The sequence below is a fragment of the Staurois parvus genome, unplaced genomic scaffold, assembly GCF_062004578.1.
Source record: "Staurois parvus isolate SC_StPar_1 unplaced genomic scaffold, SC_StPar_1.0 ptg000913l, whole genome shotgun sequence".
Lineage (NCBI taxonomy): Eukaryota > Metazoa > Chordata > Amphibia > Anura > Ranidae > Staurois > Staurois parvus.
Window position 1 is genome coordinate 900,491 of NW_028318709.1, and position 19,732 is coordinate 920,222.

At 46.7% G+C, this 19,732-nt stretch overlaps 1 protein-coding gene across 1 annotated transcript in view; it reads right to left on the reverse strand.

The window, feature by feature from the left end:
* LOC149442106 (integrin alpha-X-like) overlaps window positions 1-18,153 on the reverse strand; it is an 85,458-nt gene extending 67,305 nt beyond the window's left edge. Inside the window, exons 1-5 of the mRNA XM_089656528.1 lie at window positions 18,135-18,153; window positions 14,680-14,782; window positions 12,036-12,142; window positions 1,981-2,048; window positions 1,459-1,576 (exon numbers count right to left, since the gene is read on the reverse strand). Coding sequence (XP_089512654.1) covers window positions 1,459-1,576; window positions 1,981-2,048; window positions 12,036-12,142; window positions 14,680-14,782; window positions 18,135-18,153 — 415 coding nt within the window. The remainder of the gene's footprint in view (window positions 1-1,458; window positions 1,577-1,980; window positions 2,049-12,035; window positions 12,143-14,679; window positions 14,783-18,134) is intronic.
* Window positions 18,154-19,732: the final 1,579 nt, after the last annotated feature.

A 19,732-nucleotide genomic window follows, 5' to 3' on the forward strand; every position in this document is an offset into this window, starting at 1 on the left:
GGGCTGGCCACTCCATAACGTCCATCTTGTTGGTCTGGAACCAAGATGTTGCACGTTTACTGGTGTGTTTGGGGTCGTTGTCTTGTTGGAACACCCATTTCAAGGGCATTTCCTCTTCAGCATAAGGCAGCATGACCTCTTCAAGTATTCTGATGGATTCAAACTGATCCATGATCCCTGGTATGCGATAAATAGGCCCAACACTGTAGTATGAGAAACATCCCCATATCATGATGCTTGCACCACCATGCTTCACGGTCTTCACAGTGTTCTGTGGCTTGAATTCAGTGTTTGCGGGTCGTCTGACAAACTGTCTCCGCCCACTAGACCCAAAAAGAACAATCTTACTTCCATCAGTCCACAAAATGTTGCGCCATTTCTCTTTAGGCCGGTCAATGTGCTCTTTGGCAGATTGTAACCTCTTCAGCACACGTCTTTTTCCCAACAGTGGGACTTTGCGGGGACTTCTTGCAGATAGCTTGGCTTCACATCGGCGTCTTCTAATTGTAACAGTCCTCACAGGGAACGTCACACCTTCTTTCATCTTCCTGGAGCTGATTGTTGGCTGAGTCTGCCCCATTTTGGCTATTCTTCTATCCATTCCAATGGTAGTTTTTCGCTTTCTTCCACGTCTTTCAGGTTTTGGTTGCCATTTTAAAGCATTTGCCATCATTTTAGCTGAGCAGCCGATCATTTTCTGCACTTCTTTATATATTTTCCCCTCTCCAATCAACTTTTTAATCAAGGTGCGCTGTTCTTCTGAACAATGTCTGGAACGACCCATTGTCCTCAGAATTTCAGAGAGAAATGCACTGTAACCAGCATGTCCAACATTTGCTGCCTTCCTTCCTTAAATAAGGGCAATAATTGCCACCTGAATGAATGACCTCACTAATAGAACTCCACACTGCTATTATATTGAACACGCCCCTCAATGAATGATTCAATGACACAGAATCAGCAGCATGCATGTCATGACTGTTGGGTCTGTTGGATTTCTATTACTCTACTACACCTGCTAGGAAATTATTTGCCATGTAGAAATGTAATTTCTACCAAAAACAGTGATTGATCCGGTTAGCGATGTCTGACTGCTATTATTTTGAACACAACTGTATACTACACTGGGTTGTCATAAATCTATGGTATACAGCAGGGGTCTCCAAACTTTCCAAGCAAGGGGTCAGTTTACTGACTTTCAAGCTTTAGAAGGGCTGGACTTTGGCCAGTGGGAGTAGAAAATGTCTTGGCATCAGTTCCAAGGCATTTTAATGGGAGGAACAGTGTTCAGTTGTTGATATCAATTAGGTGAATAGAGCCCCATTGATGGTGTCAGTAGGAGGAATGATGCCCCATCATTGGTGTTAGTTGGTGGAATAGTGCCCCAAGGGCCAGATAAAGGCAAGCAAAGGACCACATCTGGCCCCCGGGAAAAACATAACACCGTGCAAGGATTACCTGGTAGAGAAGCTGGTAGTGTTCTCTGGTTCCCCGGCTGGCTCAGGTCTAGCTGGTAGCACCGTCCATTAACAAACAGATTTTCTCCGCAGACTCTCTGAAGAGTTGGCCCACAAACCTGTAATAGACAGGAAAGTAGAATGTGCTGTCCGATCTTTACCACCCAAGGTGAGGCCAGTGAGGACCTGAACTATGCATTTCCCTGGCTTGGAATATCAAAGATGACCGGAATTTCAAATCCATAAAGAGTCGGAGTATTGTGATGCTAAGGTGGGTCGTGGTAAAAATGGGTAAAAGTTGACCAACTGTAAGTGTTGGCCCTGAACCCCGCAGGGATGCTTGGCGCAGTTTCACCATGTCTACATCGCTGACCTAGAAAGCCTAGAAACACCCACTGCAATAGTCGGCCAACAAAACCTCGCCATAGACCGCCGCTTGTCTGGCCTCACCCTACGTGAATTACTTGAAACCCCGCAAAGTCTTTGAGAAGTCTGGAAATACAGACGTACAAAAGTCACGTACCAACAACTGTGATTTCTCTTGGACAGCCAGAGAGAGTCCGAGTGACATGTTGACTCCATCGTGTGATCCTGCAATAAACATAATATAGAATGTATCACATATAGAACATGTCTGATGGATCTAGGGAGATCCAGAGGGGGGGATCCAGCAGGATGTAATATACAGGGCTGGAAGCTAGGGACTGGGAGGGGATGAGATGTTCTCAGCTCTGGTATAGGGTGAAGATAAACCCTTGGTTAGAGGATAAACCTTCTAAGGGGATAACAGAAAAATTAATCAGCAATCCATATCAGGCGAACTAGAGGTGTCACCGGCAGGAGGAAGGAGGTCCTGATTCCTCTATATAGATCCTATTACTAGAGGAGTCACCGGCAGGAGGAAGGAGGTCTCGATTCCTCTATATAGATCCTATTACTAGAGGAGTCACCGGCAGGAGGAAGGAGGTCCTGATTCCTCTATATAGATCTTTATATCACTAGAGGGGTCACCAGCAGGAGGAAGGAGGTCCTGATTCCTCTATATAGATCCTATCACTAGAGGGGTCACCGGCAGGAGGAAGGAGGTCCTGATTCCTCTATATAGATCCTATCACTAGAGGGGTCACCGGCAGGAGGAAGGAGGTCCCGATTCCTCTATATAGATCTTTATATCACTAAAGGGGTCACCGGCAGGAGGAAGGAGGTCCTGATTCCTCTATATAGATCTTTATATCACTAGAGGGGTCACCAGCAGGAGGAAGGAGGTCCTGATTCCTCTATTTAGATCTTTATATCACTAGAGGGGTCACCAGCAGGAGGAAGGAGGTCCCGATTCCTCTATATAGATCTTTATATCACTAGAGGGGTCATCGGCAAGAGGAAGGAGGTCCTGATTCCCCTATATAGATCCTATCACTAGAGGGGTCATCGGCAGGAGGGAGGAGGTCCTGATTCCTCTATATAGATCTTTATATCATTAGAGGAGTCACCGGCAGGAGGAAGGAGGTCCTGATTCCTCTATATAGATCTTTTTATCACTAGAGGGGTCACCGGCAGGAGGAAGGAGGTCCCTATTCCTCTATATCGATCTTTATATTACTAGAGGGGTCACCAGCAGGAGGAAGGAGGTCCTGATTTCTCTACATAGATCTTTATATCACTAGAGGGGATCTCCGGCAGGAGGAAGGAGGTCCCGATTTCCGTATATAGATCTTTATATCACTAGAGGGATCACAGGCAGGAGGAAGAAGGTCCCAATTCCTCTATATAGATCTTTATATAACTAGAGGGGTCACCAGCAGGAGGAAGGACCTCAGTTATGGGGGATGAAGGACCTCAGTTAATGAGGATGAAGGAGCTCAGTGTTGGAGGATGGAGGACCTTAGTTATGGGGAGTGGAAAGCCTCAGTTATGGGAGATGGATGACCACAGTTATGGAGGATGGAGTCCCTCAGTTACAGTATAGGGGATGAAGGACCTCAGTTATTGCGGATGAAGGACCTCAGTTCTGGAGGATGGAGGACCTCAGTTATGGGGGGTGGAAAACCTCAGTTAGGGAGATGGGTGACCACAGTTATGGGGGATGGAGGCCCTCAGTTATGGGAGATGGAGGACCTAAGTTATGGGGGATGGAGGACCTCAGTTATGCAGGATGAAGGAGCTCAATTATAGGTGATAGAGGCCCTCAGTTATGGGGGATGAAGAACATCAGTTATTGGGGATGAAGGACCTCAGTTATGGAGGATGGATGCCCTCAGTTATGGGGGATGGAAGACCTCTGTTATTCAGGATGAAGGACCTCATTTATGGGGGATGAAAGAGCTCAGTTAAGGGGGATTGGAGGCCCTCAGTTATGGGGGATGGAGGACCTCAGTTATGGTGGATGAAAGACCTCAGTTATGTTAGATGGAGGACCTCAATTATGGGAAATGGAGCATCTCAGTTATGGGGGATGGAGGACCTCAGTTATGGTGGATGGAGCACCTCAGTTATGGGGGATGGAGGACCTCAATTATGGGAAATGGAGCATCTCAGTTATGGAGGATGAAAGACCTCAGTTATGGAAGGTGGAAAGCCTCAGTAGTAGGAGATAGAGGACCACATTTATGGGGGATGGAGGACTTCAGTTATGGGGGATGGAGCATCTCAGTTATGGGGGATGGAGGACCTCAGTTATGGAGGATGGAGGACCTCAGTTATGGAGGATGGAGCATCTCAGTTATGGGGGATGGAGGACCTCAGTTATGGGGGATGGAGCACCTCAGTTATGGGGGATGGAGGACCTCAGTTATGGGGAATGGAAGACCTCAGTTATGGGGGATGGAGGACCTCAGTTATGGAAGATGCAAAGCCTCAGTTGTAGGAGATAGAGGACCATATTTATGGGGGATGGAGGACTTCAGTTATGGGGGATGGAGCATCTCAGTTATGGGGGATATAGGACCTCAGTTATGGGGGATGGAGGACCTCAGTTATGGAGGAAGAAAGACCTCAGTTATGGAAGATGGAAAGCCTCAGTTGTAGGAGATAGAGGACCATATTTATGGGGATGGAGGACTTCAGTTATGGGGGATGGAGCATCTCAGTTATGGGGGATGGAGGACCTCAGTTATGGAGGACCTCAGTTATGGGGGATGGAGCATTTCAGTTATGGGGGACGGAGGACCACAGTTATGGGGATGGAGCACCTCAGTTATGGGGGATGGAGCACCTCAGTTATGGGGGATGGAGGACCTCAGTTATGGGGGATGGAGGACCTCAGTTATGGAGGATGGAGGACCTCAGTTATGGGGGATGGAGCATCTCAGTTATGGGGGATGGAGGACCTCAGTTATGGAAGATGCAAAGCCTCAGTTGTAGGAGATAGAGGACCATATTTATGGGGGATGGAGGACTTCAGTTATGGGGGATGGAGCATCTTAGTTATGGGGGATATAGGACCTCAGTTATGGGGGATGGAGGACCTCAGTTATGGAGGAAGAAAGACCTCAGTTATGGAAGATGGAAAGCCTCAGTTGTAGGAGATAGAGGACCATATTTATGGGGATGGAGGACTTCAGTTATGGGGGATGGAGGACCTCAGTTATGGAGGATGGAGGACCTCAGTTATGGAGGATGGAGGACCTCAGTTATGGGGGATGGAGGACCACAGTTATGGGGATGGAGCACCTCAGTTATGGGGGATGGAGCACCTCAGTTATAGGGGATGGAGGACCTCAGTTATGGGGGATGGAGCACCTCAGTTATGGGGGATGGAGGACCTCAGTTATGGAGGAAGAAAGACCTCAGTTATGGAAGATGGAAAGCCTCAGTTGTAGGAGATAGAGGACCATATTTATGGGGATGGAGGACTTCAGTTATGGGGGATGGAGCATCTCAGTTTTGGGGGATGGAGGACCTCAGTTATGGGGGATGGAGGACCTCAGTTATGGAGGATGGAGGACCTCAGTTATGGAGGATGGAGGACCTCAGTTATGGGGGATGGAGGACCACAGTTATGGGGATGGAGCACCTCAGTTATGGGGGATGGAGCACCTCAGTTATAGGGGATGGAGGACCTCAGTTATGGGGGATGGAGCACCTCAGTTATGGGGGATGGAGGACCTCAGTTATGGGGGATGGAGCACCTCAGTTATGGGGGATGGAGCACCTCAGTTATGGGGGATGGTGGCCCTCAGTTATGGAGAATGGAGCACCTCAGTTATGAGGGATGGAGCACCTCAGTTACGGGGGATAGAGGACCTCAGTTATGGGGGATGGAGCACCTCAGTTATGGGGGATGGAGCACCTCAGTTATGGGGGATGGAGCACCTCAGTTAAGAAGAACAACTACAAACATTAAACTTATTCTCCCTCGAGAGGAGATGCTTAAGAAGGAATCTGATCACAATGAACAAATGTTTAAATAGGGAGTCTAACATTTGTAGGAAATGATTTAACCTTTAAATCCTAAAGGAGACACGCTGCCGCATAATGAGACTGGATGAAAAGCGGTTCAATCATAAACAGCGTAAGGGGTACTTTACTGTTTGAGCAGTAAGAATGTGGAGTTGGTGGGGTCAGCAAGGAGTGTAGATAGGTTCCAAAAATGTTTTGACGTGTTTCTTAGTGAACACAATGTACAGGGATATGGGAAAGGATAGACTCACACCAAGGTTGAACTAGATGTAACGGTGTATTTATTCATTGTTATCAACTGAGCAACTATGTCGCTTTATAGAAGCTGAGAAAGATGCGCTCCATAAACCTGCCTGCAAATGCTTCCTTAAGAAGTACAGTCTTTGGTGGGCCTTGCCCATATGTCCTGTCCATGACAAATCCTTGGTAGGTTAATTGGCTCTGTCTAAATTGTCCCTAGTATGTGTATGTATGACTGTGAGTTAGGGACCTTAGATTGTACACCCCTTGAGGGTTAGGGACTGATGTGAATGTACAATATATATGTAAAGCGCTGCGTAAATTGATGGTGCTATATAAGTACCTGAAATAAATAAAATAAAATAATTCTTGTCCTCTGAAAGCAGAACTCCTTTACCCCCACAAACTCCACCCCACCAGTCATAACCGGCTCATGATTAACATCCCTTATTTTCCTATTAAAAACTGAGCTGAAAATCAATAAAAAGCATGCAGATGTAACTGTTTGTTTTTTTTTCAAATGGGTCAATGACAATAACCTTCTTGACCCCGTACAATCTAGCTTTCGCTCACAACACTCCACTGAAACTGCCCTACTAAAACTCACTAATGATTTACTAACTGCTAAATCCAATGGCCACTACTCCGTACTCTTACTGCTTGACCTCTCTGTGGCTTTTGATACTGTTGACCATCCCCTCCTCCTCAACAAACTCCACTCTTTTGGCCTCCAAGACTCTGCTCTCCCCTGGTTCTCCTCCTACCTATCGCAGCGCTCCTTCAGCGTTACCTATAACTCTTTCTCCTCCTCTTCACTCCCTCTTTCTGTAGGGGTCCCTCAAGTTTCTGTCCTCAGACCCCTTCTCTTCTCCATCTACACCTCCTCCCTTGGTCACTTTATAAACTCCCACGGCTTCAAGTACCATCTCTATGCTGATGACACACAAATCTATCTGTCTACCCCTCACCTCACCCCTTCAGTCTCCTCCTCACCTCACCCCTTCAGTCTCCTCTCCCATTACTAACCTACTAAGTGACATATCGGCATGGATGTCACTCCACTTCCTCAAACTCAATCTTTCCAAAACTGAGCTCTTAGTATTTCCTCCAGCCGTGCCCCCTCCTTCTCCATCAACATATCGGCATGGATGTCACTCCACTTCCTCAAACTCAATCTTTCCAAAACTGAGCTCTTAGTATTTCCTCCAGCCGTGCCCCCTCCTTCTCCATCAAGATCAATAATACAACCATCAGTATCTCACCTCATGCCAGGGTACTAGGTGTAATCCTAGTCTCTCATCTGTCCTTTCAGCCCCAAATCCAATCACTGTCCAAATCTTGTAGACTTCACCTCCGCAACATCTCCAGAATACGTCCCTTTTTAACTATTGAAACCGTTAAGTAACTCATTCACTCCCTGGTTATCTCTCGACTTGACTATTGTAACTCCCTCCTCATTGGCCGACCTCATCGCAGGCTATCCCCTTTTTAGTCTCTCATGAATGCTGCTGCCAGACTCATCCACCTTACCAACCATTTCATATCTGCCATCCCTCTCTGCCAATCCCTCCACTGGCCTCCACTCAGTGTCCTCCATCCCTCTCTGCCAATCTCTCCACTGGCCTCCATTCAGTGTCCTCCACCCCTCTCTGCCAATACCTCCACTGGCCTCCATTCAGTGTCCTCCATCCCTCTCTGCCAATCCCTCCACTGGCCCCCACTCAGTGTCCTCCACCTCTCTCTGCTGATCCCTCCACTGGCCCCCACTCAGTGTCCTCCATCCCGTTCTGCCGATCCCTCCACTGGCCCCCACTCAGTATCCTCCACCCCTCTCTGCCAATCCCTCTACTGGCCTCCACTCAGTGTCTTACACCCCTCTCTGCCAATCCCTCCACTGGCCCCCACTCAGTATCCTCCACCCCTCTCTGCCAATCCCTCCACTGGCCCCCACTCAGTGTCCTCCATCCCTCTCTGCCAATCCCATTGCCTAACAAATCAAGTTGTAAACATGAACAACATACAGACAATTCTGTCCAAAGCTACATCACCAGTCTTGTCTCCAAATATCATCCAAACTGTCCTCTCCACTCCTCCAAAGACCTCCTGCTCTCTAGCTCCCTTGTCTCCTCCTCTGATGCTCGTCTCCAGGGCTTCTCCAGAGCTTCTCCCATCCTCTGGAACTTTCTACCCCAATCTGTCTGTCTATTACCTACTCTGTCCACATTTAGGCCATCCCCGAAAACCCAGAAATCTCTTCAGGGAAGCCTATCCTGCCTTCAGCTAATAACCGAATCTTCTATTTCTCCCATCAGTTTCACCCCCCGCAGTTATTACCTTTTGTTCCAGTAGCCCCTACCTATTAGATCGTAAGCTCCCAGAAGCAGGGCCCTCCTAATCCTCTTGTATTGTACTGCAGCCATTGTCAGCTGATGCCGGCGCTTGAGAGATCACGTGACCAGACGGGAGGAACTTCAGAACCAATAGGTAAAGACATCTTTCCTTTTTGGAAAAGGGAAGATGTCTATAGAATGGGGTGGGAGTAGGTTTAGCTTAGTTGGGTTTTGACTAAACTTTCACTTTAATTTCTCAAAGAATTTCATTACAATGAAAGTTTGAGCCACAGGGGGACAATCACTACAGCAGGAAATACTGGACTTCTTTGGACCTGGAACAATTATTGATGATTTCAAGCAAGATGGCACCTCCTCCTGCTCTAAAAACACTAAAGATGTCCACAAGGGCAATCAACAGTAAAGTGAATCTAAACATGCTTGGGATTTACTGTATATAGATCTACTACACTCAGCGGCCACTTTATTAGGACCACCTTGCTAGTACCTGGTTGAACCCCCTTTTGCATTCAGAACTGCCTTCATTCTTTGTGGCATAGATTCAACAAGGTGTTGGAAACATCCCTGAGATTTTGGTCCAAATCGACAACATGGCTTGTCTTTCCATCGTCTCGAACCAGTCTGCCCATTCTCCTCTGAACTCTGACATCAACAATGCATTGTCCTCCACACAACTGCCCTCACTGGGTATTTTCTCATTTTTGAACCATTCTCTGTAAACCCAAGAGATGATTGCGCGTCAAAATCCAAGTAGATCAGCAGTTTCTTAAATACTCAAACCAGCCCATCTGGCACCAAGAACCATGCCAGGTTCAAAGTCACTTAAATTCCCTTTCTTCCCTGTGACGGGAGTCACTTTGGGTGGGGGTCCCATGGAACCCAGCTCACTTTGGAGAGGTGGGGAGACCCCTGTCTCAGCTCCCCATATCCCTATTATGTGTAAGTCACCCTGTGCCTGTTAGGGGTACAGGGTGATATGTCCTAATATTGTGTAGATATGTCTATGAGATAGGTGGGGTGGGGGGTTGTGGATTGTTTGGTGTCATGTGGTTGCATCCCATTGTTCTATTGTGTGTCTTGCTTGGGAGCAAACTATTATGGGATGTATATGTTTATGTGTATTAGCTTAGTGGTGGGGGTGTCTCCAGCAGCCCTCCCTCCTGATGTGACTGTCTGCTGGTGTGAAGTTTGAATACCTGTGTGTCTCTAGTTACTAAATGTAGATTGCTCCACCCAGGGTCATTATGCAGGGAGGGGGGATTGTCCCCTGAGTGTATATATCTTGTATCTGTTTTCAAACAAACTAGTCTACCTCCTGGTTTACGTCCGGACTGGTGTCGTCTAGTCTTGTATGGTGTCGGTGTTCAGACAGGGAAGCGGTAGTCTAAAGGAAGTACCCAAGCACAGTCTGGGGTCGGTTCTGTTACATTCCCCATTCTGATGCTTGGTTTGAACTTCAGCAAGTCATTTTCACCATGTCTAGATGCCTAAATGCATTCAGTTGCTGCCATGTGATTGGCTGATTAGCAATTTGTGTTACCATGCAATTGAACAGGTGTAACTAACTGGAGAGAGCCTGACATTGATCAACAACACCCCTATCCCCCCCCCCAACCTGTAAAAGCCTTCCACTACCATTGAACCCATACACCGGCCAATCCCCTCCCAGCAAAAGAGAGAAAGACACTCACCTTTACAGCTATGGGCATCCCCAGGAACAAGAGTCAAGAAGCCCTCAGCCTCTCTCTGATCCCACCTGGTCCTCAAGCCGCATGTGTCCCTTCTTCCATCCCTCCTTCCAGGGGGGGGCAGTGCTGCCCCCCTGAAAAATGCTGCCCTAGGCAAATGCCTTGTTTGCCTGAGTGTATACCCAATATAAAATAAAACAACAAAGAGAAGAACACAAAGGACCACTTGGTTGTCTTATGACCACTTATAGTCCACATACCTGAACCAATCACTTGGTGATGACTCTCATCTCCACCTCCTTCATGCACAAGATAGCTACAATGGGAGATACAGATGATCCCATGACAGCCGTATTTTTTAGTGTAGAAGCTGTCCTTCGACTTGGAATCGGTGGTGTTGAGACAAAGGTCCAGCAGTGATCATAGTTGGTCTTGAGTTTTGTTTGGCTGTCAAGAATGTTCTCCAGTTCCCATGTTTCCTTACAGTTTCAATACCCTCTGAAGTTGGTATGCAAATAAATACGTGACATCATAGGACACTATTGTGTCTTCGGCCTCTAACTTCAATTGACGTACCTTGCTGATGAATTCTTTAGGGATCTGAATATGGTGTAGTGTGCTGCAAAACTAAGGGTATAGGGACAGAACTGTAGCCAGATGATTAGCAATGTTACAAGTGACAGAATTGATGCTTCTGACATCCAGTCCTAGAAGGGCCACCTTCCTTGTGAAGCTTAGGTAGTCTAGGTAGATATGATATATCTTCCCCAGGACAGAGACGGTGGTACAAACACTGTTTTTTACCTTTTCTAGCCTTTGCTGCCAGTTTATCACCTTGGTCTTATACAAGCTAGTGGGGTATTTCCTTAGATTGGCATCACTGAGAGAGTGGTCACCTCACTGACCTTCACTAGAACCAAAGATGCCACTTGGATAAGCCATGGAACATATCCAACATTAGAGAAAAAGTACAGATGAATATGGCTAATTACTACCAGGGGAACCTGACCTGGGTGAACGAGACCCTTCACAGATGATTGTTTAGTGTTACACGTGACTGCTAGAGGAAGAAATAAAATGTAAAAGCTGGTCATGAGGTTGTTTAATCAATGACAAACGATGGATGTGTTGGTCATCTGCCACCAGCTTTCAGTACGCCTGCATTCATTCTGAGTTCGATAAACATGTCTAAACACATCAACTTATCTCATCTGATCTCATGCAGCACATATCCGGGTCTCCAGCTACCTCCTTCTATATAATTGTCCCACCATTACTGTGACGGGAGTCACTTTGGGTTGGGGGCCCATGGAACACAGCTCACTTTGGAGAGGTGGGGAGACCCCTGTCTCAGCTCCCCATATCCCTCTTATGTGTAAGTCACCCTGTGCCTGTTAGGGGTACAGGGTGATCTGTCCTAACATTGGGGTGGGGGGGTTGTTGATTGTTTAATGCCATGTGGTTGCATCCCATTGTTCTATTGTGTGTCTTGCTTGGTAGCAAACTATTATGGGATGTATGTGTTTTTGTATTGGCTTAGTGGGGGGTGTTTCCAGCAGCTCTCCCTCCTGATAGGACTGTCTGTTGGTGTGTCTCTTGTTACTAAATGTAGATTGCCCCGCCCTGTGTCATTATGCAGGGAGGGGGGGTTGTTCCCTTGAATGTATATATCTTGTATCTGTGTTAAAATAAAGTAGTCTTCTTCCTGGTTTAATTCAAAACTGGTGTCGTCTGGTCTTGTATGGTCGGCTGTGGTGTCTGTGGTCGGTGTTCAGACAGGGAAGCAGTATCCTAACGGAAGTACCCAAGTGCAGTCGGGGTCCAGTTTCGTTAAAATTACCTCCTGTCTGCTGGAAGCGTTTGGGTCATCAGGACTATCATAATATTAATACAGGACTTACCAGCAGCGATTGGGATCACCTCGCAGCTGTTCCTTTGGGGGTCACAGCGATAAACCTGTCCAGTTTTATCCATGGCGACCTGTTGTAGTGGAGCGCTGACTATCACCCTGCAATCACATAAAACATAAGTGTGTAAAATGACATTCGCTGAGTCAAACTTTAGACTGGAGTCTTATTTTATAAGTTGTAGCGCTACCCCCTAAAGAGTCACTGGATTGTGGGTCCCCCAGCCAGGCAAAATGCATTTTCTGCTTGCATCCGCAGTCAGTTACCAGTCCTTGGGCTTGTTTTTATGTTTTATTGGGGGGATATAAACTTGGATGAGGATAAGGGATTATGGGATGCCCAAATTGAATTCAACAACAACTTGGAGGACAACTTCTCTATGTGCAACTTGCAGCAAAAATGGATCCTAGACTGTACCCCCTCCAGGATATCAGTCCTTAATGGATATCCCATTTGTTTTAAAGAGCTCTATGTCCCCTTAGTAGAAAGTCTCAGCTGTATGGAGGAGCTTTAGTATTCCCTGCAAGATGCCGGCGCACCTGGCTTCAACTGAGAATTCCCCAAGCAAGGCTGAAGGATAACAGTACGCTGTCCCTCTGAAAGCTGGCAAAGCACTTCCAATACTGATCCCAACGCTGGCCCATTAGCACAACATTATACCACGCAGGGGTAAAGGTTGGCAGAAGCTGTCCCTCCCAAATGGCAAACTGGGCATTGCACCTGGCTGCCTCTTCCTTATAGGCTTTTGGTGGGGAAAGCAGAGGTGCTCACACTGTCCCTTGAATTCTTGCTGCTCAGTAAAGACTGTTTGTTCAGGCCTCCTGCTGTACAAGTCCTCCTTTTGTAATACAGGGTGTCTCCTGGATGAAACTGAAGAGCGGTGAAGATCCCTCAGATCAAACCGCTCCTTACATTCCTTCCTCAGCTCCTGCCTGGAGGCAGAGCCCCCAGCCCCAGGGTCCCCTCCTGACCTCATGATCCTCCACTCAGCACTCCGTACTTCAACCAGCAACAACCCCTACTGGTCAGGCTCTTCAATATTTATGGACACATCTTACCACCTTGCCAGGCCTCCTGCCTGGGGATTGGTCCCATGAATATTCAGATCCCTGCCCCTGTACCTCCACCCAATGACTTCTAGAACTTTTTGGAAACTTTCAGAACCAGGGGGAGGGAACAGAGGCCTGACATGCAGAGCCCTCCAATTTGACCTGAGCTTGAACTCCACATACATGTTCACTTTAACTACTTGTGAGCCAAACTAAATATATCTAACTATGTGCATTAGAGGGTGCTATGAAGATTTAAAAAATTACATTTTTGGCTAATATGTTGCCAGTTAGTTTGTTTAGATAACCTCACAGGGGTGTAAAGGATCTTCCTGCCTGAACCCTGCGTAGAGCTGCTCCATCGGCTCTTTGTAAATTATAAAAGGCAGGGCTTCCTCTAGGGCACATTTTGATCCACTAACGTTTGGACCTGAGCTAACATGTCACGTGTCCTTTGGGAAGCTCCAACCAAAACATTCTACCGAGTCTGCCCATACTCCTCTGACCTCTGACATCAACAAGGCATTTTTGTCCACACCACTACCGCTCACTGGATATTTTCTCATTTTCGGACCATTCTCTGTAAACCCTAGAGATGGTTGTGCGTGAAAATACCAGTAGATCAGCAGTTTCTAAAATACTCAGACCAGCCCGTCTGGCACCAACAATCATACCACGTTCAAAGTCACCTGAATTCCCTTTCTCCCCCATTCTGATGCTCAGTTTGAACTTCAGCAAGTCGTTTTCACGTCTAGATGCCTAAATGCATTGAGTTGCTGCCATGTGATTGGCTGATTAGCAATTAGTGTTACCAAGCAATTGAACAGGTGTAACTAACCAGAGGCAGAGCCTGACATTGACCAACAACACCCCCTGCCCCCCTCCCACCCAAACTCCCATGAATATTCAGATCCCTGCCCCTGTACCTCCACCAACTGGCTTCTAGAGCTTTTTGGAAACTTTCAGAACCGGGGGAGGGAACAGAGGCCTGACCTACAGAGCCCTCCAACTTGACCTGAGCTTGAACTCCACAGACATGTTCACTTTAGATACTTGGGAGCCAAACTATATATATCTAACTATGCGCATTAGAGGTGCTACAAAAAATTTTAAAATTGCATTTTTGGCTAATATGTGGTCAGTTAGTTTGTTTAGATAACCTTACAGGGGTGTAAAGGATTTACCTGCCTGAACCCTGCGTAGAGCTGCTCCTTAGGCTCCTTAAATTATAAAAGGCAGAGCTTCCTGTGGGGCACATTTTGGTTCACCAACATTTGAACCGAGCTAACATGTCATGTGTCCTTTGGGAAGCTCCAACCAAAACATTGGCAAACATAAGCTTGAAGACAGGAGCGAGGACAGGGTGGAGTCAGATCTTCATTTCAGTGCTAAGGCCTCCTAAAAGCCTCCTATAGCTGTCACAGGCTCTGGGGATAAGATCAACTTAAAGAAATTCTTCCTAAAATCAAAAAGCTAGTTTCAGGTGGGGTAAGGCTTTAGGTCCCCCCCTAAGGCATCTCCAGTCCCTGAGTGTCCCAGTAACCCAACATGGTCCACCCTACAAGAAAGAGGACAGATCCCTCTCTCACCATTTATTTAGCTGTGCCACTCGATATCCAAAGCTCGGATCCTCATTCTGGAAGACGATCAGATTCTTTGTGTCCATAAAGAAGGCCCCAGTGGAGGAGAGCACTGCGGGAAAATGAGAACATTAAACTGTATAGACATTTAAGGACATTTTGCCCAACTTACAGTTTTATTTTTGATCATATCCAGAAATAGACAAGAATACCATCTAAGATACAAGAAGCAAAGAAATAACAATGAGCTAAATGTCATGTCACATGTCAGGGCCATATGGATGGATCACATGGTGGAGTTATAAAACAGGGTCACATGATGAGGCTAGATGTCATGTGACATGGCAGGGTCATTTGGTAGGGTCACATGATAGGGTTATATGGTGGGGTCCTACGATTGGGCTAGATGTCATGTTTCATTGAAGGGTCATATGGTAGGGTCATATGGTGGGGTTATAAAGTGAGGTCACATGGCAAGGTGACATGTGGGATCATATAGCAGGGAAAGAAGTGGGGTCACGTGGTGGGTTTAGATGTGAGGTTACATGTCAGGTCACATGGGATGCTCAGATAGCATGTGGATGGTTGGATGTGGGAGGGTCACAAGGCGAGAAGACATGACCGAGTCACAGGGCAGGGTTAGATGTGTGGTTACATTGTGGGGTCACATGGCATGGTGAGATATGGGGTTTTAGAAGGTCATTCTGGCTAGGGATGGGCACAATTTGTGATGTCATCACGCTATTTAAGAACTGTCATCCCTGCACAGCTGTCAGACGGCAGGAGCCGGCACTGAGAGCGGAGCGAGGTTTTTTTTCTTTTTTTGATTGACGTTGGATCTACTTCGGGGTACATTTTTTTAATTTTTGTTTTTAATAAAGGACTTGTCAAATACTGTCTCCTGTCATTTTTCCACTACACTTTTTTTTTGTTAATGGGTAGCGGTACCATGTACCCCATACTCATTCACATGGGGGAAGGGATCTGGGAGCCCCCTACTTAAAGGGGACCTCCACAACCACCGGCCTTGGATGTGGGGGAAGAGGCCCTTGTCCCCATCAACATGGGGACAAAGTGCTTTCGGGGGAAGCCCCCTTCTGCCCCAAAGCACCCCCCATGTTGAGGGCATGTGGCCTGGTATGGTTCAGGAGGACGGGAGCTCGCTTGTCCCCCCACCTTTCCAGATCTGCCAGGCTGCATGCTCAGTAAGGGTCTGGTGTGGATTTTGGGGGGGGGCGCACATGGCAATTTTTTAAAAATGTTGACAGGGAGGTTCCCCTCAAAATCCATACCAGACCTTAAGGGTTTGGTATGGATGGGGGGGACCCCACGTTTTGTTTTTTTTTAATTGCTGGGTAATGCCCATCACTTTAATTTAATTGCTGGGGTGTTCGGCCCATCACTTTCCAGTGTTAGTGAATGTCCCTCAATGGACACAACATCACAAAGACACAAAATTAGGAACACAACTTTCCAAAGAACTGGAGGAACGGGTAAGTATGTGATGAAAAAGATTTGAAGAACACATTGAACATCATTCAGCTTTCCACCACCATAACTGTGCCAATTGAGATGCCGTCATTAACAAATCTGGGCATATACTTTTCTCCAGTAAGAAATATATTTTCTTCTATCAACCCCCCTCCCCAAATCTTTTCCATCATCTCCCCTCCCCCAAATTTCTTCCATCACCTTCCCTATCTTAATCTCTTCCAATATCTCCCATCCCCTATTTCTTCCATCAACTTCCCTCCTCAAATCTCTTCCATCATCTCCCGTCCCCTGATTTTTTTCAACATCTCCCCTCATCAAGTCTCTTTCTTCATCTACCCTCCCAAAATCATTCCATCTTTTCCCCTCCACCAATTTCATAAATCATTTCCTCCTCTCCTCCCTCAATCGCATCCATCATCTCATCTCTCCCAATATAATCCATAATCTTCCCTCTCCAAATCTCTTTTATCATCTCCCCTACTGCATTATCTTCCATCGTCTGCCTTCCCCAAATATCTTCCATTATCCCCCATCTCCAAATATCTTCCATCATCATTCCTCCCCCAAAAAAATCTCCTGAATCATCTTCTCTCCCCAGTCTTTTTCATCATCTCCCCTTTCAATATAACTCATTATCTCCTCTCTCCTTTCTCATCCATCATTTCCCCTCCTCTCCCCAAGTCTTTTCCATCATCTCCCTTCCTTCAATTTCTTTCATATTCCCCCTCCCCCCAGTCTCTTCCATCATTGCCCTTCCCCAGTTTCATCCATCTTCTTCACCTCACGTCACCTCTCCTCCACAATTTCTTCCATCGTTTTACATCCCCAAATCTCTTCCACTCCCCCCTCCTTTCCTCCATTATCTTCCATGATCTCCCCCTTTCCTCTCCCATTCTCCTCCATCATCTCAACTCCCACAATCTCCTTCGTCATTTACCTTCCCTAAATTTCTTCTTAAATCTGCCCTCCCCAAATTTCTTTCATCTTGTCCTCTCCACCAATCTCATCCATAACCTCCCCCCTCCCCCTTTGCTCCGTCAGTTTTATCCATCATCTCCCCTCTCCCAATATAATTCATCATCTACCCTCCCAAAATCTCTTCCTTCATCTGCCATACCCCATTAACTTCCATCATCTCCCCTCCCCCAGTCGCTTCCATTATTGCCCCACTCCCAACAGTATCCATCATCTCCCCTCCCCTTCCCTCCCCTTACCCAATCTCTTCCATCATTTCCCTTCCCTAAATCTTTTCCATCACCTCCTTTCCCCCAAAATCTTTCATGATCTCCCTCTCTACCAATCTCATCCATCATCTCCCCACCTCTAATCTCTTCCATCATCTCTCCCTCACCCAATCTCTTCCACCATCTCAACCAATATTTTCCATCATCTCTACTCACCCAATATCTTTCATCATCTCCCCTCCTTCAATTTCTTTTACCATCTTCCTTCCCCAATCTTTCATCATCTCCCTTCCCCCAATTTCTTCCATCATTGCCCCTCCCCAATTTAATCCATCTTTCTCATCTTACCTCTTCTCACTTCCATCACCCGCCCAGCCCGATCTTATTCATCATCTCTTCCATCTATCCCCCCTGTCTCCTCCATTATCTCCTCTTTCCCAATCACTTTCATGTTCTACACTCCCCAGTCTCTACTATCATCTCCACTGTCCCAAACTCTTCCATCATTCCCCTACCCAAAACTGTTCCATCATCTCCCCTCCCCCAATCTCTTCCAAAATTTTCCCTCTGCCTATCTCATCCATCATCTCCTCTCCTCTAGTCTCTTTTAACATATTCCCTCACCCAATCTCTTCCATAATCTCCCCTCCCCAAATCTCTTTCATCATCTCGCCTCCCCCAATCTCATCCATTATTTCCTCCCCTTTGGTTTCTTTTGTCATCTCCCCTCCCCTCCCCCAATTACTTCCATAATCTCCCTTCCCCCAATCTCATCCATCATATCACCTTCCCCAATCTCATCCATCGTCTCCTCTCCTCCAGTCTCTTATGTCATCTCCTCTCCCCCAATCTCTTCCATAATCTCTGTTCCCCCAATCTCTTCGATCATCTTGCCTCCCCCAATCTCTTCCATCATCTCCTCTCCTCCAGTCTCTTTTCTCATATCCCCTCCCCCAATTTCTTCCATAATCTCCCCTCCCCCAATCTCTTCCATCATCTCCCCTTTCCCAATATCTTCCATCATCTCGCCTCCCCCAATCTCTTCCATCATCTCGTCTCCTCCAGTTTCTTTTGTCATTTTCCCTCCCCCAATCTCTTTTTTATCATCTCCCCCAATCTCTTTCATCATCTGGCCTCCCCCAATCTCTTCCATCATCTCCCCTCCCCCAATCTCTTTCATCATCTCACCTCCCCCAAGCTCATCTATTATCTCCTCTCCTCCAGTCTCTTTTGTCCATTTCAGCACCCAAACTGATCAGACATCCAGAAGAGCACGGAATAGAATTAATTTATTTTATCCTTACCTAATCCTATAACTGTTACCAAACTGTGATTTTGCCGATATTTCTTTATATAAAGTTAATATTTCCGAATCCTAAATGCTAACATCCATCTACTGTGCAGAGTCCATAAATACAGTCCATTACACCTGGCAGAGAAGTGGTACTGTGCAGAGGCCAACATTCTATGGTGGTGGTCACACTCACTCAACGTGAAGAAGATCCAGCTCGGTGGAGTCATCCTCATCCTCATCCTCTGGACATAGGAGAAGTGTCAGTATGATAGTGACAGTAGTTGGTTCTTATACTCCCCCCCCCCCCCCCCCACTCCCCACACCACCACCACCACCCCCGCATTGACCACAATACACTTTCTGATATGATTTCACTGTCACATTCTCAGTTTCACTGTCAGAGGTGACAAGGAACAAGATAACTCTTTTTATAGTTAATGATTAAAATCACACTCAGGGTCAAAGATCTATCGGTCATGTTTCGGGGGTTGACCTGCAATGGTCACAGCACACACAGGTACTATTAGCCAACAATATAACATTAGGGGCCCATTTCCCCATTTGTAGGTTGGTGTGTTGCCATCCATCTCTTTAGTGCATCAATACCTGTTTTATCATTCACTGGCATGCAGAATGCTAGGTTAGGACATGGAGTGGATAGATTAGCAGTCAATGGTCAAGGCTTTTAGCTCCTCTTTGTGGTGGGTTGTCAAACAAGTTTCCCCCGTCGGAGCTTACAATTAAAGGAATTTTGGAGACCTCTTCCCTTGCTTTGATCACTCACCTCACTACTGGCCTTTTTAGGAACCTGACACCCACTTGTCCTAGCTTAGCTTTTTGGGGACAAAAATACTGTGGTTGCCAGCCAGATCCATCAGGGGTCACACTAAACAGCTGACCCACTTTACACTAATTTGGTAAGGGTAGAAAGGGTAGACGTGTGATCCAGGCAGGGAACCCATCACCATAGCCAGGCTGGCCATCACTCCTTCTCCTGGCGGCCACCTGTATAACTGGACAGTTTATGTACTTTGGTGTAGACCACCCTACAATTCACTGGAATCATTCTATGCATTGACCCCTGGATATA